This window comes from Carassius gibelio, chromosome A7, assembly GCF_023724105.1.
Source record: "Carassius gibelio isolate Cgi1373 ecotype wild population from Czech Republic chromosome A7, carGib1.2-hapl.c, whole genome shotgun sequence".
Lineage (NCBI taxonomy): Eukaryota > Metazoa > Chordata > Actinopteri > Cypriniformes > Cyprinidae > Carassius > Carassius gibelio.
In genome coordinates, this window is record NC_068377.1 from 8,523,041 (window position 1) to 8,547,982 (window position 24,942).

Here is a 24,942-nt window from a genome sequence, read left to right on the forward strand (position 1 = left end):
ATATATATATATATATATATATATATATATATATATATATATATATATATATGTGTGTGTGTGTGTGTGTGTGTGTGTGTGCAACAAATTGTCACCAGTCTCTGAACGTCACCAATAATATTCTGAACATTCCCTTGGCCCCTACGAAAATTTACCATGGTTCTGCTATAGTAACTATAGTAAAACTATGGTGTTTTTATAATTACAGCTCACAGTAATTAATATGCCAACAAATATTTTTACTACAATAAATCCATGGTTACTTTTTGCAAGGAAGGAACTATACAGGTTCTAAAGAACTTGCCCAAAAACACTTGTTACTTTCTGTTATTTGTTTTCTGAACTGCACTACTGAAAACCTCATTAATCCTCACAATCCTGTCACAACTAAATTAAGAATCCATTATGAGCAATGCATAGCAAATGATGTTATCATCAAATATGAGAAACCTTAAAGAATGATAGACTGATGTAAATGACTGAAACCTGTTGTCATGCACGTGTTTTCCATAGCTTTTTTATTAAAACATTATACACTGCAAAGTTTAACTTTAAATGACATCAATTAATACATCAAAACCAGTTGATCTCAGTCCATTCTCTATTTCCCTTCAATGAACTTAACACACAAATGTGTTTCATGCCGCAAAAAAAAAAAAAAAAAAAAAAAAACAGTCCTTGGAACAAAATCCTGTGTAAACAAAAGCCCAGAAGATCACCACGCCGGTCTCTTCCCTGTACCCTGGTGGGTTAAACTTGAAAAGGGCTCTGCACTGCAAGCATTCCCTGATGCTGTACATCCGTCTGAACTCGTTCCGGTCAGGAGACAGGAAGACAATTCTTCCAGTTGGCCACAACTTATAGTGTAAAGACAAAATACATGAAAGATAATAATAATAATACAAAAAAAGATTAACAGCCTTCTACTACAAAATTTAATTGGAGAATGAGCATTAACCGGGGAAATCTTACTGTCTAGCCAGGCAAACTGTGCCGCTTTCCGAAAAACTTCGGAGCACATCCCTAAACCATCTGCAAACCAGAGAAAGTGTCAAATATGCAGAGTCACCCACCGACAAAATAACTTCCCTGAGGATTTCCAAGCTGTTGAATCAAAAACATACATAGGTTTATTTATACATGTATATAAAAGTTATTCAATATTATATAAACACTGAATACAGACAACCTTTCTTTAAAACTCTCATTAAAAACTCTATAGATTGTTGTCACAACCGCATACTCATTCTTTTATAATAACACTAATAAAATGTTAACATATACAGTACTGTGCAGAAGTATTAGGCATGTTACTATTTTCACATTGAAAAAAAACAGTTTTAAGCCAATTATTTATATCTTTTGATGTTGTGTGTCAGTAGGATATATTAGTTTACATTTCCACACATTCATTTTGCCATTAATTGTAATAATCCAGTGAGATATTTGTATATATTTGTATGCATGATCCACATGAAGATCTTTTACATTGAATATAAATATTTCTGTCTTATATGGTGAGCAAAATCCACATTAGATCGGATTAGATAATTTTTTGAACCAGGCTGTAAACATGTTTTTTCCTGCTGTAAAGTTGGGCATTTTAACATGGGGAGTCTATGGGACTGACTCTCTTCTGCAGCCAGCCTCAAGCGGCCAGTCGATGAATTGCAGTTTTAGTCACTTCCTTATTGGCCTCACGAGAGAGAGCGGGAGGTTGCCGCTTGGTTCGTTCGGCCCAGGCCGCTATATCCGATGTATTGATCTTTGAGCGGTCTCTTCTGCCTTTCTCCCGAACTGAGGTATGCTGTATTCCATGCTACCGATTAGTTGTTAGCAATGGTTGAAAACAAGTCACACACACGATGTTTAAGTTGTTTTTATTTATTTTATTCACAATATTTGGGAATGTTATGTTTTTTTGGCAGTGTCACTTGTGTAATTGAGCTGAAGCTGGCGTGACGGCCTGTAAAACAAAATATATTCTCTTATGCAGACCCAATCTGGCGCTCTCCTGTCGTTTTTTCCACTGACTTAACAACACAACGCATATAGAAGCATACGGTTACACCTAGAATGAGTACTATTCTGTGAGTGCATCTGTTAACTTGCTAGAGTCTTGCATTCCAGGCCGGACATGATGGGCCTCAATCTTTTAACTACCCCTTGGGCCAGCCTTCAGGCCAGTTTTCATGTCATAGTTCAGAAGTGGGCCAGGCCACGGGCTTGTTTAAGACTTCTCATTATTTTTTTATATTTTAGACATCCATCAGTTAGAGATTTAACTAATCACTGTTGCACTGGTGGAAACCACATAAGACTGTGCTAGAGTGGCTCGACTGTGTTTAATTTCCTTCCAGCAGCAGCATGTATGGTGCGTGCAGTCAGCACAGCATGCATGCGCTAGCCTTAAGCTTGCCACAAAGCATTGGCAAAAGTAATCATCATAAATGTGTCAGGGGAGAAAAACATTAAAGGGGGGGTGAAATGCTATTTCATGCATACTGAGTTTTTTACACTGTTAAAGAGTTGGATTCCCATGCTAAACATGGACAAAGTTTCAAAAATTAAGTTGTACGTTTGAAGGAGTATTTCTGTTCCAAAAATACTCCTTCCGGTTTGTCACAGGTTTCGGAAAGTTTTTTTCGAGTATGGCTCTGTGTGACGTTAGATGGAGCGGAATTTCCTTATATGGGTCCTGAGGTTTGCCAGAAGAGCGCGCGCTCCCATATAGCAGAGCAGAGAGAGGCTGTGCACAGATTAATAATAATTCTGGCAACCACAGCTGACGTTTTTTTACTGTATATTTTACTGATTACTTTTTACAGTGCAGAAAGTGCATCATGCTTGTTTTCTTTATTTTATAAAAGCATGTTTTATTGATATTATGAATGCACACAAATACAAGTAGACCCTTTACGTTTTTGTCTTACCTTTATGAGCAAAAATAACGGTGTATCCACTGAAAAAAATGCAAGTGATCGCATTGGCGCCTCCGTGTCCTCCGTGAAGTGCGTTTCAGCTTCTACTCTCTGCTCTAACTATAGTGCACATTTATCTAGGTTTAAAGTTAAACATTATATGCTTGAACTGTTTTATATCTACAGATTTTATTTGAGGAAAGTCATGATGATTTGAGAAGGCTAAACTGATCAAACATAGGTTCGCTGTCTGCTGCCGGCCGCTTAGTCATTACTATAAAAAACTAAAACTTATAATTAATGAGCAAAAAATGCTCCAAACTTTTTTCTAAATTAACTTAATACAAATAATACACTGTGACTTCAGTAATTTACAAATGTGTGGATATAATCATCTGTCAGCTGAAGGTTTTAGGTTCAGTCACTGTGTTTCATCAGAGGTGCTTCTTCAAAGTCTCAAGTAAACAAATATGTGGATATAAGGACCTATCTGATAGGTAAGACTCAAACCACTGAAGTGTGGTTCCTGAGATGCCCTTTGCCATTAGGGTTGATAGGAGGATCTGGTGGTTAACCGTGTCAAAAGTAGCGGACAGATCAAGCAGGATAAGTACTGAAGATTTGGATTCCTCTCTTGCCAGTCTTAGGGCTTCAACAACTGAGAGCAAGGCAGTCTCAGTTGAATGTCAGTGAGGTTGTTCTGTGTGAGAAATGCAGAGACTTCGTTGAACATAGCTCGTTTAAGTGTTCTTGCAATGAAAGGAAGAATGGAAACAGGTCTATAGTTCTCTAAAAGAGTTAGATTGAGGTTGGGTTTCTTAAGTAGTGGAGTTATACAAGCCTGTATAAATGATGAGGGAAAAAACACCAGTGTGGAGGGATGTGTTAATGATGTGAGTGAGCGCAGGTACAACTGCAGGAGAAATGGCTTGAAGTAGATGAGATGGAATAGGATTAAGAGGACAAGTACTGTAGTAGGATGATTAGAAAGGATGAGTTTGGAGACTTCTGCCTCAGAGAGTGAAGAGAAGGATGTGAATTATTTTATGTTTGCTGGTGAGATGTGCTTGATGTATTGTGATGTGGAAAATTGTGGACTGATGTTTTTAATTTTATCAGTTTTTAATTTAATATAACTCAGTACAGATTATGTCAAAGCAACTTTACAGTATTAAATAGGAAAATAGTTTATAAACAGAGGTGCACATAAGTAGCCCGCAGGTCTGCATGCGCAACCAAAATAACAAATTCGAAATATAAATATGATTTGACAGCGCATTTGCGTACTGGTTGCGTGATGGTTGACAGCTGTTAATGCACCATTACCATTTTAGATCACAAACTGTACTACTATATAAGATTTATTTTCAACCTGAAAACATAAATCTAGGCTATTTGTTATTACAGTATTTTACTGTCTATACATTCATCCACTGACGCTCTTTAATCAGCAGCGCTAAATCTGGAAGCGAGTTTACTTACTTGCCGTCAACCCGCCAAAATAAAAGCCTGCTGATTTTAAGTTTGAATATGATGAAAACGCTTTTGTTTATTTATTTTTAGACTCTTTTTTTTTCCAAAGCGACTTAAAATTGGGGAATACATAAAGCGATTCTTCTTAAAGAGGCAAACAAACAAAGTAGTAGTAAATATTAGCATTTTATTTTTACGTTTATTTACTATAAAATAAATGCATTTTTATTTAATACTAATTATTTTTAATAATATTATCACACACTATTATTTAGTTTATTTACTGTTATTTAATAAAAAAAAACTAAATAAATAAAGTTTAATAATATTATAACTATTATTTATTAATTTTTATTGTGGCATTTAATGGGTCACACTATATGCAGTGTGAGGACCAAACCAAATCTCCAGGTTCTCATATGAGAACCAGGCTGAAAAAATTATGTGAACCCCTGTTTATAAATGATGCAAAATGACAATAGCAAAAACACTAAATTTTAGGCAGTTTTTCTATAATTAAGTGATGTCATCATCCAGCTCAGTTCAGTTATATAGCAATAGAGCAATAATATATTAAGGCCCAATCCCAATTCTATTTTATACCCCTTCCCCTTTTCCTAGGGGAGAAAATATTCCCCTAAGGTTTGGGACACCACTAGTATGCCGTCACACGTCATCATTCCTCCTCTAGCTCTTATAATGCACATATATACTGGTGTGCATTAGAGCCTTTAATGATCGTTTTGTATTAATGAGCTGCTTACTGACACACACACATATCGGAAGTCGTGCAGCCCACACATCCAGGAGCAAATAAACTTGTCAACGCTGCCCCTCGACTTTTATTAAATACAGTTTAAATACTGAATCACTACATTATATTTTCCAGTGACGAGAGGATACAATCGCTGTTTTTAAGTAAACTCACTTTTTTTTTTAAGATTTCTTTGAGTAACATGACCATTAATATGAACTCACAATTGAATGTAACATAAAACAAATGATTACTTTTCGTTAATCTTTCGGTATCTTTATTTATCTAGATAAACGCACAGGCACGAATACATGCAACTTCCATTTCTCTTTCTTTCTCTCGCTCTCTTTCTCTCTCGAATAGGCAATATATATATATATATTTTTTTTTGCAATTTCTAAATATTGGGGGGATTAGCCCCCATCATAATGGCAGTTATCGCCCTGATCAGACGTATGCTGTGGCACTATCATGCAGTTTGTAATGAACGACGTTAGCAAATATTAGCGATTTTTTTCCTAACATTTCTTTGAATAACATGACCGTTAATATGAACTCACAATTGAATTTAACATAAAACAAAGTATTAATTTTCTTTAAAATCTTTATTTATGCCAAAAAAGCTTACATTTAGGTGTCTTTTTGTTTGCTGTAGCAGCCATGTTGCCAAGATAATTCATACCCCTTCGTTTGAAGTGTGGTCCCAAAAAATCTTTGTTTAAAGGGCTATCTGGCCCTTCCCCTTACTCCTACCCATCCAACCAAAAGAGAATCAAGACAGGAAAGGGGAAGGGCTAAGGGGTAGAATTGGGATTGGGCCTAAGTGACCAAAAGTAAGCCAGAGGTGACAGCAGCAAGGAACCAGAACTACAGAATGGAGAAAAAACTTTGGGAAAAACCATGATCAGTCAGGGGCCCAGTTCTCTGGCCAGACAAAACCAGCAGTTCAATTACAGGCTGCGGCAATGTGACATTTGGGCAGAGGACTCATCTGGTTTCTGTAGTGTTGTCCCGGTGGGCATCTAGACTGTGTGGGATTTTGGAGTGTTAATGTTAATGGGGTTATTCCCATTTAAAAAGCAGTGAGGAATCTTCCATCTGTGAAGAGTACACGTCATCAGCAAGACGACTCTGCTCCTCAGTGAATACATTCTTCCAGTCTCCGACTTTACCTTAAAGATAGTTTTGTAGTGTTTAGAACAGTGTTTAGAACAGGGGTGGGGAACGTTCATCCTGGAGGGCCTGTGTCCCTGCAGAGATTAGCTCCAACCCTAATCAAACGCACCTGAACAAGCTAATCAAGCTTTTCAGGACACAGGTAGGTGTTTTTTTTTTGTTTTTTTTTTCAGGGTTGGAGCTAAACTCTGCAGGGACACGGGCCCTCCAGGATCAACGTTCCCCACCCCTGGTTTAGAACATTGAAAAATTTTTTTTTACTTAAAATAAGCAATATCCTTGGCAGAACTCTATGATTTTCCCACTAAATTATGCATGTCATTCTAAAATATTATGTTTAGCTTATGTCAAAATGTGTTTAAATTCCATTTTCAATTATCTCATCAACACAGATGATGATACTAATCACTGAAACAAACATAAAAAAAAAAAAATACATTTACACACCATTCCTCATGAACTTGCCCTTGCTGTGGTCCATGATCTCCTGAGGGATGAGAGTGTAGTTCACCATGGCATTTTCCTTCATGCTATTGAAGCTACAGTGCTTCTGACTAAGGATCAGCTCATCCTCAGTTAAAGGACACTGCAGGAAATGGCTCACCTTCTGAATAGACCCTTGAATATCCTGATAAAATTGAAGTTGCAAACTGAAACTACTTCTGTAAGTTCTTCTGAATGTGATCACCAAATTAATGGATTCAAAGAAAATTTTCCTACCTGACACATTTCCTCATACGTGATGTAAAGAAAGTTCTGAATATCTTTTTTGTTACTGGTCCAGCCCTTGACATGATCAAACCAAGAGCCATAATGCACTAATGAAAAAAAAAATTTACCATAAATTATTTTAAAATAGGAAAAGGAAAGTGGCATATCATACAATTGGTAAAAACTTAAACTGGTAACACTTGACTAATAATGAAAACATCATCTAACCTGCACCCTTCAGGAAATCAGTCAGAAAATCAGAGAAAGTTCCTGGGTCAGGTAGAAAATTGGCCATCTTGTGGAAGTGATAGTATGAAACAGACACATCTTTGGGATTTCTGGCTACATATATAACCTGAGGAAAGGCAAACATTTGTCACTTGCAAGCAAATTCAACAAGGAAATTATAAAACTGTATAAACAATTTGTGACTTGCCCATCTGCCTACCTTTGCTTTGGAATGTTGCAGGGCCGGTGCTAGCAGGTGGTAAGGCAGATGTGTAGTAATAATACGAGGCCCGGTAGAGGCTTTTAGAATATCAGTGGCATAGCACTGCTCAAGCCATGGTGCACGGGCCCAGTTGGGTGTAGTTTGGGCTACAGTTGGGTTCCCTTTATTCAAAACTAGAGTGATGATTTCCTGCATCCATGTGGTTCCTATAAATCAAAGTATTCAAAAGAAGAGAAAATGAATTGTGGAAAGGCACAGATAATAACTTGCCTAAAAAAAGTAGTAGCTTAATACTTACTACTTACAACTAAAATAAATAAAGTAGCTTACTGCACAAAATAAGGTAAATAAAACATGTAACCCAAATAAAAAATTGTCCTTTAAAAGAAGGACTAAAGATGAACACAAAGAAATTGCATTTCAGTATTACCTGATTTTGGGTAGGTGACAATTACAGTATCTGTATCTTGAAACTTGAAGTTGGTCGCATAATTCAGTGAGTCTTGAGTATGCATGTGCCCAGGAAACATAAAGCTGTGAAAAGTTTCGGTGACATCTAGTCGAGCCATGTTTGAATGTGTGAATCAATGTCTGCAAAGAATAACATTAAACAGACAGTCTGATGATCTGACAATGGTTTTAAACTGTCAGCCCATATAGGAGGAGAAAACAGAAGACTGACATCACAAACTGATAAGCTGAAAGAGGAAGTACACAAGCATGGGATACAGAAATTACCTGAGAAACCAGTTACCAAGTAAATTCCAGATCAAACCTATGGCAAAGGGATTTGTTGTTTTCCGTAATATATAAGCAAGTTTTTTTTTTTTTTTTTTTTTTTTATGCACATTATATTATCATCATTATTAATTAATGTTGGTAGCTATGTTTTCCTTTAACCTTGTTTATCTTTGACCTTAAGTCTCTCAAATTGATCAGTGGCAAACTTACAATACAGGTTGGTTATCTGATGACAAAAAAATCTGTTTTCTTTAGTTTTCTTTTTGGCAATTGTTCACCTTTAATTATGGTTTAAACCCATAAAAAAAAAATAATAATAAAAAAACAATGTATGCATTTCAACAAATTATTATTTTTGTTTTTGAACTTTTTACCTCTTTGACTTCCATGCAAAATATTCTTATTTTTAAGATAAGTTTTTGTGAAAAAAAAAAAATACAGTAAAGAATATAATAAAGAGTATGACTATGATTAAAATTAAAGATTATAGCAATCTGTTTAAAAAAAAAAAAAAACGGGTTCTATTATCCAAATAAATTCTATAAACATCACTCTGGTTTACAACTAAGAATTTTGAGGACTCGTGCATTAAGTATGCATCTGTATAATAATTTTCATTCTGAGCAGATAGAGATAGAAAAATTGACAACATAAACTAAATATTACAAACATCAGAAAAAAAAATGTTGAAATGTATCTTTACTCTAACAAATTTCTCTTAAAAGGGGGTGAAATGCTATTTCATGCATACTGAGTAGGGGTGTAACGGTTCACAAAATTCACGGTTCGGTTCGGTACGATTCACTGATGTCACGGTTCGGTTCGGTACGGTTCGGTACGTTTTAGATACAGCAAAAAGAACAAATTGGCAACAAAGTATGTTTTTTGTTTTTTTTTTACATTGAACAATGATCTATTCTTTACCCATCTTCTATGGTGTTTTCTTAGCAGCATACTGTATAAAACAAAAACAGCTCCTTATTAAAAAAAATTGAAAATGTTATATTGTTGTAGTAGTTATGAACAAATACAAAGATGTAACTTTTCATATGGAACTCTATAACTCTTTATATTGAGTGTGTTTTTACTCAATTGGTTCTCTATAGGGCTTATGTTTTTTGGAACAAAGCAGGAATTACGGTGTGGCTGAAATGGGCTCGTGAAGGAATATAGTAACGGGGCTAAATTACATTAAGAATGTTCTTAAAACATGCGTTTTCCACTATAGGCGCTCGCTCACTCAGCACACGCTGAAGGCTCGTTGCAAAATGACTAAAGGGTCTTTCACACAGGACGCGATACGCGCGGCGCTGGATCCTGGGCTCAGCGTTGCCCTTCAGATACAACGCGATTTGCGCTGCACTATGCCAAGAGCAAAGTAGGTGGAGTTTTCAAAACTGCCCGTGCATACGTTCTATTTATAACAGTTCTTCTATAACGTGCAGGCCTGTTAATTGAATCGTACTGCTCAGGAAATTCCGACACAGTACAGTACTAGTCCATTTTGATTACCGTGCTTGTTTGGATGCCCCGATCGATTGGTAAAGTGCACCCAAACACCAGACCTGTTGGTTATTGGAGGATCTTCTATTTGTGGTCTGTTAAACGCATTGGCCATTTTGCAACGAGCCTTCAGCGCGTACTGAGTGAGCGAACGCCTGACCTGAGTAGCCTAACATAAACATATAAGCTGGTGTTTTTTTTTTTCTTGTTCGGGGGTGTCAGGGGCGTTGCCTGTTACGTCGTTTGGGTTATTGGGCTACCTTGTTGAACGCATATCATTATATTTCACAATTCTTTCTTTATTTTCCAAATATAATTAATTAGTCCAACGAACCGTTCGGTACATAATGCGTACCGCGTACCGAACCGAAAGCCTCGTACCGAACGGTTCAATACGAATACGCGTATCGTTACACCCCTAATACTGAGTGTGTTACACTGTTAAAGAGTTGGATTCCCATACTAAATATGGACAAAGTTTCAAAAATTAAGTTGTACGTTTGAAGGAGTATTTCTGTTCCAAAAATACTCCTTCCGGTTTGTCACAAGTTTCGGAAAGTTTTTTTCGAGTATGGCTCTGTGTGACGTTAGATGGAGCGGAATTTCCTTATATGGGTGATAAGGGCACTTCTGCCGGAAGAGCGCGCGCTCCTGTATAGCAGAGCACTGAGAGGCTGAGCACAGACAATCACTGATCAGAGCGAGAGCGTCGCGAAATGTCACAAAAGGAGTGTGTTTTTGGTTGCCAGGGCAAGACAACCCTGCACAGATTACCAAAGAAAAAACAGCATTAAGGGACCAGTGGATGGAGTTTATTTTTACAGAGCATCAACGGAGTTGTGCAAGTGTTTGTGTTTGTTCCCTGCATTTCGAAGATGCTTGTTTTACAAATAAGGCCCAGTTTGATGACGGATTTGCACATCGTTTATTTCTTAAGGATGATGCAATCCCAACGAAAAAGGGTCACGATCGTGTGTTGGAACCGCAGGCGGTGAGTAAAACAGCTGCCTCCTTGTTAGTGCATCCGCCTCCCATGCCGGAGACCCGGGTTCGAGCCCCGCTCGGAGCGAGTCGTTGCTGCTGCTGCTCTCGTTCAGCTTCAGCCTCGGGATCTGATTCTGGATCACAAATAAACGTCTGAATCTGACTGTTAGCCATGGATTGTTTTGGATGATGTTTTTTTTCCTCAAGGTAATGTCACAGCTTCCACATGCTCTTAACGCAAAAGCCTACTGGCGCTCGTGTTTTTCCGGGAAAAATCGGTACAGACTATCTTTCTCTTATGAATATAATAAAACTAAAGACTTTTTGGAGTTATGAAGGATGCAGCACTACTCTATAGGTACTCAAGATTAACAGGATATTGAGTGAAAATGAGCATTTCACCCCCCCCTTTAAGTTACACAATTATTCACACTTCATTCAAAACACTTTATTTACATATTTATTTACATATTTAATAGAGAAAACACAATTTCATTGTTCTCATTAAGTACATACTCATTACTCATTAACACCTCAAATGTCTACAAACTGTGGTAAACAGTCCACGAGAGCGAGAGAGAGAGAGCAGATGGACTACAAGAACGCTAAAGTTTTGCTCTACAACAGGTTCAATGCAAAGTGACAGATAGAGCAACGACTGACAGGCTTAACCAGGCAAACCACTAAAGCAGACTTAAAAGAATGGGCCACATTCTGCTAAACCTCTGCTGTTTTTAAGATTATGTCATAAATAACAACCAGAAAGTCTAATAAATATTATACAAATATTCAGCATGGCAGAGACAGCAGTTAACAACAAGCAGACGGTGTCATATATATGTGAAAAGACAGCATCTAACCTTATGAGGATTTTGGCACTCCAAACGTGACTTTGCACTCTGGAGTGATGTCCTGAACATTAATGTTATCTAAAATGTCTCTGTGTATGGCAAGCCCTTTTAGCTTAAATTGTTCCCAGCGTTACTTGTCATAATTGCATTTTTAATAGTAAGAATTAAATTAGAGAGCTCTATAACTCAATTCTTACTAATTACAATTATGATTTGAGAGCTTTACAATTGCATTAGAGAGCTCTCTAATTCAATTATTATGTAACAATTCCCTGCAACGCGAGGGAACTACACAAATAAAACAAAGGGTGGACGAACGAGTGTATAAAGGAGATCGCATAAGCCACATTACAAAGTGTATTATACATTCAATTTCACAGCAAAACAATATACAATATACAATTCTTTGTGTGTGTGTAAAGTCTCTTAATGTCCCAACAGTGTACAATATATATACAGTACAGACCAAAAGTTTGGACACACCTTCTCATTCAAAGAGTTTTCTTTATTTTCATGACTATGAAAATTGTAGAGTCACACTGAATGCATCAAGGGCTATTTGACCAAGAAGGAGAGTGATGGAGTGCTGCGTCAGATGACCTGGCCTCCACAGTCACCGGACCTGAACCCAATCGAGATGGTTTAGGGGTGAGCTGGACCTCAGACAGAAGGCAAAAGGGCCAACAAGTGCTAAGCATCTCTCGGGGAACTCCTTCAAGACTGTTGGAAGACCATTTCAGGTGACTACCTCTTGAAGCTCATCAAGAGAATGCCAGGAGTGTGCAAAGCAGTAATCAAAGCAAAAGGTGGCTACTTTGAAGAACCTAGAATAAGACATATTTTCAGTTGTTTCAAACTTGTTTGTTATGTCTATAATTCCACATGTCTATAATTATGTCTATAATTCCACATGTCTATAATTCCACATGTGTTAAAGCTGCAGTAGGTAACTTTTGTAAAAATGTATTTTTTTTACATATTTGTTAAACCTGTCATTATGTCCTGACAGTAGAATATGAGACAGATAATCTGTGAAAAAAATCAAGCTCCTCTGGCTCTTCCCAGTCGTCCTATTGCCATTTGCAGAAATGCATCCGCTCCCGGTAAGAAACAACCAATCAGAGCTGCGGTCTGTAACTTTGTTTGTGTTCAAAATGTAGAAAAATTTATATAATAAGCGAGAACACCATGAATCCATTTTCCAAACCGTGTTTTTAGCTTGTCCTGAATGACTAGGGTGCACCTATAATAAGTGTTTATATTCAGACTATTTTAGATTGTTTCGGGGGTACCGCGGCGGAGTAACCCAGTACCTTTGTGACTCTTCATGGACATAAACAGTGATAAGTAGTTCGGCTATGATGTTCTTCCGCAAGACGCAAGCAGTTCTGTTTATTAACCGCTAGAGTGTCAAAAGTTACCTACTGCAGCTTTAATTCATAGTTTTGATGCCTTCAGTGTGAATCTACAATTTTCATAGTCATGAAAATAAAGAAAACTCTTTGAATGAGAAGGTGTGTCTTTTGGTCTGTACTGTGTATATATATATATATATATATATATATATATATATATATATATATATATATATATATATATATATATATATATAAGATCTGAAAAAAAAGTTCAGATCGGTCTCACCGGTAATGTCTTTATATTCCGGCAGCTCTAATCCACCCAGCGCTGGCGATGTAGATGATCTTTAGGAAGTATTCCATTCACAAAAACAAACATCAAAAAGGTATATAAGGGGACACCATAAAACAATATATATATATATATATATATATATATATATATATATATATATATATATATATATATATATATATATATATTAGGGCCGGGACTCGATTAAAAAAATTAATCTAATTAATTAGAGGCTTTGTAATTAATTAATCGAAATTAATCGCATTTTAATCGCATATAAATATTTGACCTGAGAACAGTGAGAAGTAATTTTTTTTTACATGGATTTATAGTATACCATTGAATAATGACTGAATACATAAGCTTAAGCAACAAAATATTGTTTATTTTTGTTCACCCAAGTTCAGCAGACAAGTGCAATTTTTGCCATGAAGTGTAGCAATAGCATATTTAGAAACAATTTAGAAATAGAACATTTCATAAATTCAGGAAGCTTATAGGTACTGGAACCTTCTGTAAAGTGTTTTTTAAGTAAAACACAATACTGTCAATTACATTCAGAACATTGGAAACACTGACTATTAGAAAACATTTCTCTGTTAATTCAGAGGCCATAACATACTAAGTTCAACACTCAAAAACCTTTGCCAAAACAATAAAGAGTTCAACATAAACTGTTGCACCAACAAAATAATACATAGTTCAACATAAAGTGTAAAGTCCATGCTAGCTGCTATATGTTTTGCGTTTAGGTGATACTTGAGGTTCGATCATGTGCTGCGGTGATATGCGAACGCTAGTTGGTGCTCCAGTATTATCGGTCCCGCCGAAACTCATCCAGTGAGAAACGTTCCGCGGTGCAAAAATAAGTTATTAAAAATGCGGGAATTTTTTTTCTGTAATTAATTAATCTTAATTAACGCGTTATTTTTTGTGTAATTAATTAATCTTAATTAACGCGTTAAAGTCCCGGCCCTAATATATATATATATATATATATATATATATATATATATATATATATATATATATATATATTAGGGGTGTAACGATACGCGTATTCGTATTGAACCGTTCGGTACGACGCTTTCGGTTCGGTACGCGGTACGCATTATGTATACCGAACGGTTCGTTGGAGTAATTAATTATATTTGAAAAAAAAAAAAAAAGAGAGAGAAAGAAATATAATGATATGCGTTCAACAAGGTAGCCCAATAACGTAACAGGCAACGCCCCTGACACTCCCGAAGAAGAAAAAAACACCATCTTATATGTTTATGTTAGGCTACTCAGCAGGCGCTCGCTCACTCAGTACGCGCTGAAGGCTCGTTGCAAACTAGCCAATGCGTTTAACAGACTAGAAATGAGAAGATCCTCCAATAACCAACAGGTCTGGTGTTTGGGTGCACTTTGGATTCCCTTTAAGCTATAATGGTGATGGCAAGAGAGTGGTGGATAAAAAAACAACGGTATGTCGCATCTGCAACATGACAGGGTACACCAGCGGGATTACAAAAAAAAAAAAAAAAAAAAAAAAACAGCGGGAATATCTGGGATATATGCGTCAGTACTATCTGGGAAAAGACGAAAAAAAGGAGAAACATGCACGCAGCAAACTATCCCTGCAGCATTTAGACACTATAGCTTACAGGGAATCCAACCCAAACACCAGACCTGTTGGTTATTTTAGGATCTTATATTTCTGGTCTGTTAAATGCATTAGACATTTTGCAACGAGCCTTCAGCGCGTGCTGAGTGAGCGAGCGCCTTAGGGGCCGTTCACATATCGTGCCTAAAAACGCATGGAAAACGCTAAGCGCGTCTTTCTCCTGAGGCGTCTGTCTTTGCTAAGCAACAATGACGTGCTCTCTCCATGAGACGCGGAAATTTCAGCGAAGGATAAATGGATTTGCAGCTCTAAAAATCGCTTGCAGTAGCTCTGCTACTGAATTTATTTCAAAATTGCAATCCATACACAACTATGATCAGCTGTTCCTTCATCTTGGCTGAGCTCTCAACGTTGTTACGGGAAAGGATGAAGCTGATTGGTTGGTTCTTGTCACATGACCCGCGGTGCGCTTGCGGCATTCTGAAAAGTTGAGATGTTTTTACATTTTGCTGTATCTAAAACGTATCGAACCGAACCGAACCGAACCGTGACATCAGTGTATCGTATCGAATCGAACCGTGAATTTTGTGAACCGTTACACCCCTAATATATATATATATATATATATATATATATATATATATATATATATATATATATATATATATATTGTTTTATGCTGTCCCCTTATACACCTTTTACCTGTTTATTTATTATTCTCAGGTAGGTAAGGAAAGTCGACTCTGGACAAAACTATAAGCATCTGAAAAATACTTACAACTTGCTCAGCAGACTTCCCTGTGGTCAGTTCTTGCTTACGGCTCTTAAATAACTACTCTTGTAGACAATAACTTGTCAATAATAAAATACAAGTTTTATTAAAGTTAACAAAAGTTATATCAAAGTACAATAGTAAAGTTACAAAATCAAGGTATAATCAGCTGGTATCAGGCATCGAGGGATACTGCGCTTGTTCAGTATCCGTCCGTCGAGTCACTCTCTCAGTCTTTTATATGTAGACGGTCCACCGTGGCTACCAAACTTTCTCCTGCTGTCGTCACCTGGAGTGCTGCCACCTCCTCCGTTAAGGCTTTCATTTCCTTGCATTGCATTGCTTTCCAGTACCTTCGAGCCCTTTTTCTCCCCTTTTTCCTCTTAATCGTCTGTAAAATACACCTTAGCTACTATATTGTCCATTTATAATCAACTATTTCTAATACATAAGTGTTTCTACTCTAAAACATTCATTACATACATTTTATGCATATACGCAGTTGTCGTAATGTTAGTGAAGTTACACAATACATTTCCATATATCATTAATCACTGGGTTACATATTTGAACTCAAGCAAAAGCATTATTAGTACTTGGGTTACAGTACAGTATATCACTCTATAGCAAATTAAGCATTAATCAAGACAGTACAATTGCAAAACCATCACATCCATTAACATATATATATATATATATATACACTCCCAAAGAAGGTGTCATTCAATCCCGTAGGGAAAACACAGCCAAGAAGAAAGGTACTCCTTTTGTCCGATCATTGGATTGAAAAAGACTTGTGAGAGACACCGCTCTCGAACGCCGGTATGCCAGCATTCTGTAAAGAAAAACGAATTTCCCACTTCCTGTTTGGATGACGCCACAGCACGTGACCACGGGGCGCGAGAATCAAAAATAACTAACAGACCATTGCAATAGGTACCCGCAGCTATAAATACATTTCTCCTTATGTGGCGGTGCTAAATAGATCCCCCTCCCCAGCCAACGACATCGGAGGCGAACCGCATTTATATTTTCTGTTTTAAGTAGGGCTGGGTACCGAAACACGGTATTAAACTGGCCCCGAGGCTAAATTATGAAAGACCGTAGTATCAGTAAGATCTGACGGTATTGGTTCTGCTTTCGGTACTGGAGGAAAAGAAAATGATGTACTATGTATTTTTGCTTAATCATGTTGTCGTGCACATTTAATCTCGCCAAACATTTCTAATGTGTGATCATATTAAGACGTTTGTCCGTGAGATCTGCGTGAACTCGCATGCGCGCTGCGGAGGCTGTCTGTCAGTCACACACACACACAACAAGAACGAGCGCTGTACACGCATAACAGTACGAAAACTCCCGCTTGATACAAAGACTTTTCGTACTCTAATGAACGTGCATGAGAGTTCACTCAGTTCTCTGATTTCTTTTGGGAAAAATGAGAATGAAATCGACATATTTTCTACATTAATTTGGCTAACTTAAATGCACAGCACCTCAAGTTAGTTTACAAAATAGCCAATTGCCACATTAATATGTATATATATATATATATATATATATATATATATATATATATATATATTTATTTATTTATTTATTTATTTATCAAGCTGCAGCTACTATGAACCAACCAACTCCTAACACCTCTGGTCCAAGACAAGCCCATTATTAATTTTACATAAAAAAATAAAGAAATGTTAATTCTGTTCTCATCTTGTTCTTAAAAAAAAACACACACACACACAACCCAAAGTACCGATAAGAAGTACCGTTAAAGTACCGGACCATTAAGCAGTATCGGTAAGAGTAATACCGTTAAAACTTTAACGATACCCATCCCTAGTTTTAAGTGGGTCTCCCCATTGCACTGTGTAATTCAGTGAGTCTTGAGTATGCATGTGCCCAGGAAACATAAAGCTGTGAAAAGTTTCGGTGACATCTAGTCGAGCCATGTTTTTATGTATGAATCAATGTCTGCAAAGAATAATATTAAACAGACAGTCTGATGATCTGACAATGGTTTTAAACTGTCAGCCCATATAGGAGGAGAAAACGGAAGACTGACATCACAACTGATAAGCTGAAAGGGGAATAACACAAGCATGGGATACAGAAATTACCTGAGAAACCAGTTACCAAGTAAATTCCAGATCAAACCTATGGCAAAGGGATTTGTTGTTTTCCGTAATATATAAGCAAGTTTTTTTTTTTTTTTTAGCACATTATATTATCATCATTATTAATTAATGTTGGTAGCTATCTTTTCCTTTAACCTTATTCATCTTTGACCTTGAGTCTCTCAAATCGATCAGTGGCAAACTTACAATACAATTTGGTTATCTGATGACAAAAAATCAGTTTTCTTTTTGGCAATTGTTCACCTTTAATTATGGTTTAAACCCATAAAAACAATTGATTATTTTTGCTTAATCATGTTGTCGTGCACATTTAATCTCGCCAAACATTTCTAATGTGTGATCATATTAAGAAGTTTGTCCGTGAGATCTGCGTGAACTCTCATGCACGCCGCGGAGGCTGTCTGCCAGTCACACACACACACACACACACACACGCACCACAACGAGCGCAAGCACATGCATTAACTGTACGTAAAATCCTGCTTAATAATAAAGAGTGACGATGGCGAAGAGATTTGCTTAATGTTATCGTGCACATTTTATCTCACCAAACATTTCTAATTTGCGATATTAAGACGTTTGTCTGTGAGATCTGCAAGAACTCGCATGCGCGCCGCGGAGGCTGTCAGTCACACACACACACACCACAAGAATGAGCGCGGTACACGCATAACAGTACGAAAACTCCCGCTTGATACAAAGAGTTTTCGTACTCTAATGAACGTGCATGAGAGTTCACTCAGATCTCTGATTTCTTTTGGGAAAAATTAGAATGAAATCAACATATTTTCTACTTGTTTTTAAAATTCCAAATAAGGAAAAATCAGTATGTAAATGTAAACATTTATTTGGCTAACTTAAATGCACAGCACCTCAAGTTAGTTTACAAAATAGCCAATTGCCACATTTTGCAACCTTTTTATTATATATATATATATATATATATATATATATATATATATATATATACATACATTTTTTTTAAGCTGCAGCTACTATTAACCAACCACCTACTAACACCGCTGGTCCAAGACAAGCCCATTATTAATTTTACATTAAAAAAAATAAAGAAATGTTAATTCTGTTCTCAACTTGTTCTTAAAAAAAAAACACACACACACACACACAACCCAAAGTACCGATAAGAATACCGTTAAAGTACCGGACCGTTAAGCATTATCGGTAAGAGTAGTAATACCGTTAAAACGATACCGATCCCTAGTTTTAAGTGGGTCTCCCCATTGCACTGTGTAATTCAGTGAGTCTGGAGTATGCATGTGCCCAGGAAACATAAAGCTGTGAAAAGTTTCGGTGACATCTAGTTGAGCCATGTTTGTATGTGTGAATCAATGTCTGCAAAGAATAATATTAAACAGACAGTCTGATGATCTGACAATGGTTTTAAACTGTCAGCCCATATAGGAGGAGAAAACGGAAGACTGACATCACAAACTGATAAGCTGAAAGGGGAATAACACAAGCATGGGATACAGAAATTACCTGAGAAACCAGTTACCAAGTAAATTCCAGATCAATCCCATGGCAAAGGGATTTGTTGTTTTCTGTAAGCAAGTTTTTTTTTTTTTAGCACATTATATTATCATCATTATTAATTAATGTTGGTAGCTTTGTTTTCCTTTAACCTTATTCATCTTTGACCTTGAGTCTCTCAAATCGATCAGTGGCAAACTTACAATACAGGTTGGTTATCTGATGACAAAAAAAATCAGTTTTCTTTTTTTTCTTTTTGGCAATTGTTCACCTTTAATTATGGTTTAAACCCATAAAAAATTTGCATTTCAACAAATTATGATTTTTGTTTTTGAAATTTTTTACCTCTAAAATTATACAATTACTCAATTGACTTCCATGCAAAATATACTTTTTTTTAAGATTAGTAAGTTTTTTGAAAAAAAAATAGAGGAAAGAATATAATAAAGAGTATGACTATGATTTGTGTGTGTGTAAAGTCTCTCAATGTCCCAACCGTTAGTCATACAATCCCGTAGGGAAAACACAGCCAAGAAGAAAGGTACTCCTTTTGTCCGGTCGTTGGATTGAAAGAGGCTTGTGAGCGACATAAATCTCGAACGGCAGTATGCCATCATTCTATGAAGAAAAACTAATTTCCCACTTCCCGTTTGGATTACGCCATGGACTGTGACCACGGGGCGCGAGATGAATCTTGTGATACAATAGTTCTGGGTCAGTCACAGCGATACCACAGGGAGAAAATAGTACACGGGGAGAAAGCAATAAAAAATTACTAACAGACCATTGCAATAGGTACCCGCAGCTATAAATAAACTTCTCCTTATGTGGTGGTGCTACATAGATCCCCCTCCCCAGCCAACGACATCGGAGGTGAACGTCTGTACCAGCACTTCAGTTTAACCACATTTATATTTTCTGTTTTAAGTGGGTCTCCCCATTGCACTGTGTAATTTATTGGCCCCATTTTTTTATTATTTTTGCCGGTCCCTCCCACTTGGGCCAGTAAGCTTAACAGAGTATTTATTGGTCCCACTAGCTTAGCAGAGTATTTATTTGTGGCTGATGAAAGAGAGTGTGTTCTGATACAGACTAGATCTCCCAAGTGAAACTGTGCATCTTTCCTATGGGTATTGTAGTATCTAGCTTATCTGGCTTGTTGTACTTTCATCCTAGATTTTACTTCCGCTGCCATGATGTTTTGTCTGTCCAATAAGTTATATGAGAGTATATCGGGGGCCGTTGCCCTATGCACCAATCTTTCCAATGGACCATGAAGTTGTCTACCCAACATCAACTCTGCTGGTCTTTTTCCAGTGGTCTCTTGGTAAGCGGTGTTAATGGCAAACCGAAATTCTGGTAACCATTGGTCCCACAACTAATGATGTTGACACACATATGAAGCAATTATTGTTTTTAATGTCGGAGTCACGGTCGGAGATGATGTATTTCTGCACTCCCCACCGGGTAAAGATCTCTTCTGTTACATCCCCTTTGGTCTGTTTATGTGTGTTAGGCTTTGTGGGAGGTGTTTGTTACATCCCCTTTGGTCTGTTTATGTGTGTTAGGCTTTGTGGGAGGTGTTTGTTTTTATCCAGGAAGAAGACCGGATTGGTTCCTGCAGTCTGATTGGTGCCACGCCCTGATTGATCCGCTGACACCTGGACGTGTATAAAAGCCTCCTACATTACTGTCTTCATTAGCCTTGTGCTCACTCGATACTTTGTCTTGCCTGACTTTGCTTCGATATTTGGTACGCCTGTTGAGAGTTTGTTTAAGTGGAAAGAGTTTGTTTAAGTGGAAAGAGTTTGTTGAAGTGGAAAGAGTTTGTTTGATTCTTGTGAACTGCCATATTTGTGATAACGACCACCGCCTGTTTAATGACTTAGATTCCAGATAAACCCCTGAACTGATACCTGTTTATACTTTTGTTTTTATTTTATTTTGGGAGGTAGGGAGTCCGACGCCAACTCTTTGTTTTGATCTTTATTGCCTGTTTTTGATTAGGGAGTTGGGGAAGTAATTGTATTTTATTTTATTCTATTTTGTGGAGTAGGGCAGTAAGAGGTACATATAAAATAGTTATTTTGTTTGTTATTTTTGGCTCTGTCGGCTCCTGAGGTAAAATACCCAATTGTATTATTTTTGACCTGTTAAAATTCAATAAATATTGTTCCATTTATTTCCACATAAAAAGAAACCGTTGCATTTCCTTACTTTTTTCATGTTATGTCCGTTGCCCTAGACGGGGCGTAACATGAAATTGGGGGCTCGTCCGATTCTTTTTTTTTTTCTCTTCTTAAGAATTTTCAAATTTTTTTGCATCTTGCTGTTTCTGAGCAGGAACATCTTTACACGTTTGGTGTTGTAATCCACTACAACGAGGAGATAAGCATTACGTTTTTTTGCTGGAAGGGAAAGGTCCCATCAAATCCACTCCCGAAGTGTGCCCTGGCCCAGTCACCTATGTGTTTTGTAAAAAAAAAAAAACACTTGGTTTGGTGTTATCATGCTTGTATTTCTGACAAGTATCACAGCCTTTGACGTACTGCCAGACATCCCGGCGAACTGTTTGCCACCAAGCCACATCTAAAATCATCAACAGGGTCTTTAATCGACCCAGATGACCAGAGGATTATCATGAAAGTAGTGAAGAAACCCAGATATTAAAGGTCCCGTTTTTCATGCTTTTTTGAAGCTTCTATTGTGTTTACAGTGTGCAATAAAAATGTGTTCATTTTTCGCTTGTAAATGTTCACTTATCTGTATACCGCTGTTTTCACTCTCATTAAAATGGCTGATGTCTTCCTTGTTCTATAAAGTCCCTCCTTCAGAAATACATAGCGAGTTCTGATTGTGCCAGCAGTTCCTGTGTTGTGATTCGACACCAGCTTAACTCACGATGCCCTCCTGGAAATGCGATTGGGCTAGTTTTGGAGTAGTTTTTTTAAGCAAGTGGGCAGGATTTGTTTTGAAAACCTGGCAATCCAGATCTGAACGCAGGTGCTGGAGATGTACTTCTAATCACAGGAGCACCTTTAATGATGAGATGCGCGTGAAAATCGCATTCGATTTTTTTGAACAGCCCTAACATCTAGTTAACAAAGCTAAACAGCGTTGCCCTTTGTGTAATAAGTTACAGAAACTGTGAACGCACCAACTTAAAAATATAAAATACACTTACCGGTTGTGGTCCATAAACGATGACTTCTCCAAACAAAGAGGGAACTGCTCCATCTTTCAAGAATAATCTTTGTGCGAATCCGGCATTAAACTGATTGAGATTGAGGAAACTGTCCTCAGCAACATGTGCTGCACTTAGTTTTACATGTGGATTATAATTTTCGGGAACCGAGTTAAACATAACTTGTATTACATAACTTGGTTGGGATGTCAGATGAATTCTTAGACCTTATCACCATGCAGTGGGCCTGTTCTGCCTTCACAGAGTCAGAGGTTCGGGACAAGGCGTCTGGTCCTATGTTCAGGTACCCCTTCCAATGGTGAACTTGGAAGTGGAATTTCTGTAGCCTGAGAGTCCAGCAGGTCAGGCGAGATGAGGTTTTGGGGCAATCGAACGCCCAAGACAGCGCGGTGTGGTCTGTGTAGACGTCAAATGTACTTCCCTCCAGGTTTCTGTTTTTCTACCACCCACACCACTGCCAGACATTCCTTTCCAGAGGTTGAATAGTTTAACTCTGCTCCTCGTAAGGTTCTGGAAGCATATGCAATGACTTTTCTTCACCTTCTTGAGTTTTCTGTGTCAGGATAGCACCCAATCCCACCTCAGTAGCATCCGTATGAACCTGGACTGTTGATGGAGGTCAGGCTGCATTAAGACTGGTATGTTTTGCAATGCTTGTTAGAGGGTATCGAAGCTGGCTTGGCATTTGGGTGTCCAGTCCCATCTCACTCCGTTCTTTTTCAGGTGATTTAAAGGTGCCGTGATCTCAGCAAAATGGGGTATGAATTTGTGGTACCATCCCACCAACCCCAAGAAACTTTCTACGGTTGTAGGGCAGAGGATACTGGGTGACGGCTTGGTTCTTTGCTGGATCAACTTCAACTCCTTTTGCTGAAACTATGTGTCCAAGGAATTTCAACTGCTGTTTGAAGAAGTGACATTTTTTCATATTTCCATGGTAAGGTTTGCCTGGGTGAGTCTCTGGAGTATGATGTTTTGATGTTGAATAAATGGCTGCCCACTGCTCCGGGTGTGTGCTCACAGTGTGTGTGTGTTCACTGCTCTGTGTGTGTGCATTTCGGATGGGTTAAATGCAGAGCACAAATTCTGAGTATGGGTCACCATACTTGGCTGAATGTCACTTCACTTTCTTTCACTTTCACTTTTTTTTTTCACTTCACTTGAATATGTTCATCTTGGGTTTTTGAGTAGATAATGATGTCATCAATGTAGACAAAATAGAATTCTGCCCTCAACTCTGCCAGGAACCTTTCCATCAGTTTCTGGAAGGTGGCAGCGGCATTCCGTAGCCCATATGGCATAGATCGTAATTGGAATAGCCCTTTGGTCGTGATGTTACTGGGAACAACAGGAGGGTTAAGCACTGTGGTTCTGGGAGTAGACACTGGGCAAGCTTTATATGTTGCATTGGCAGATCTTGGTAGTGGCACTTTAACACTGGGTGTCGGTACTGGGGTTATGGGAACATGAACAGAGGAAATGGAGTTAGCAGGAGGTATTCTTGAGTGATAAGGGGTACTAGTTAGTCATAGCTTTTTTATTAGATTTTCCCACTTGGTATCTCTCCTTATCAAACAGTCAGCCACAGTCCTTTCCAACTTCTCTAAGTTGGATCGCAAATATTCCTCTACGTCTGCTAAACTAGCGTCCACTGCCTCTCTGAAACTCTCCTCCCGATTAATAGTGCTTTCAACAGACTGCTCGAATTCATGTTCCACTGATTGTACTTTTGAACTCAGAGCCAATAAATCCACCTTAAAGTTTGCACCACATTAACATTCATTACACAGCTTTCATCATCCTCCTCATCAGTTTCGTCATTATCAGAAATATACAGTGAACTCAACATAGATGAGATTTCATCAGTAGGATTACGTCTAGTGACAAAAGGGCTGCTGTGAAATCCATAACAGGGGTATCATCTGGGCTAACCCTAGATTCAATGACATTTTGTTCCACATTGTCATTAGTATCAACCACTACAAACTGGGTATTGGCTACTCCATAACTAAATATTAAACAATAGTACACAACTAGAACGTCCCCGTACTGGCCACCAGTATGTAACAATTCCCGGCAAAGCGTGACAGCTACACAAATTAAACAAAGGGAGCACGAACGAGTGTATAAAGGAGATCTCATAAGCCAAATTAAATAGCCAAACAAAGTGTTTTATACATTCAATTTCACAGCAAACAAACCCTAAAACAAGATACAATTCTTTATGTGTGTGCAGGGCCTCGCTAGTGGGGTGAAAGGTGGTGACGATTATAGGGGCCCACGGCCGAGGGTTGACAGGCCACTACTGCTTGTGGTCACGAAAACTTACCATTTTCACGTGTTTTTAAGCCTTGCCACTTGTTGATTTAAACATTAAAAAGAGTTTAAAGCATCCAAACACAAGACGCGGAAAAGCGCTCAACTGAGTAGCTGGTTACTCGCACGCTGTGTTCAGTGAGCACACAGAGAGAGAGCTGCTTCTCACAGACAGCAACACTAAACCGAA

General features: G+C 37.8%; 1 protein-coding gene across 3 annotated transcripts in view; it reads right to left on the reverse strand.

Annotated features, from left to right (window-relative positions):
- Positions 1–501: 501 nt before the first annotated feature.
- LOC128016574 (sulfotransferase 2B1-like) overlaps positions 502–24,942 on the reverse strand; it is a 63,353-nt gene continuing 38,912 nt past the window's right edge. For 2 of the 3 annotated variants that reach the window (XM_052601198.1, XM_052601197.1), the window contains exons 2-8: positions 7,917–8,077; positions 7,484–7,692; positions 7,264–7,390; positions 7,045–7,142; positions 6,772–6,952; positions 973–6,320; positions 502–857 (exon numbers count right to left, since the gene is read on the reverse strand). In XM_052601198.1, coding sequence (XP_052457158.1) covers positions 6,211–6,320; positions 6,772–6,952; positions 7,045–7,142; positions 7,264–7,390; positions 7,484–7,692; positions 7,917–8,055 — 864 coding nt within the window. In that variant the 5' untranslated portion in view covers positions 8,056–8,077 and the 3' untranslated portion in view covers positions 502–857; positions 973–6,210. Of the gene's footprint in view, positions 858–972; positions 6,321–6,771; positions 6,953–7,044; positions 7,143–7,263; positions 7,391–7,483; positions 7,693–7,916; positions 8,347–24,942 lie in introns of those variants that run through there. The other variant, XM_052601196.1, reaches the window with a different exon arrangement.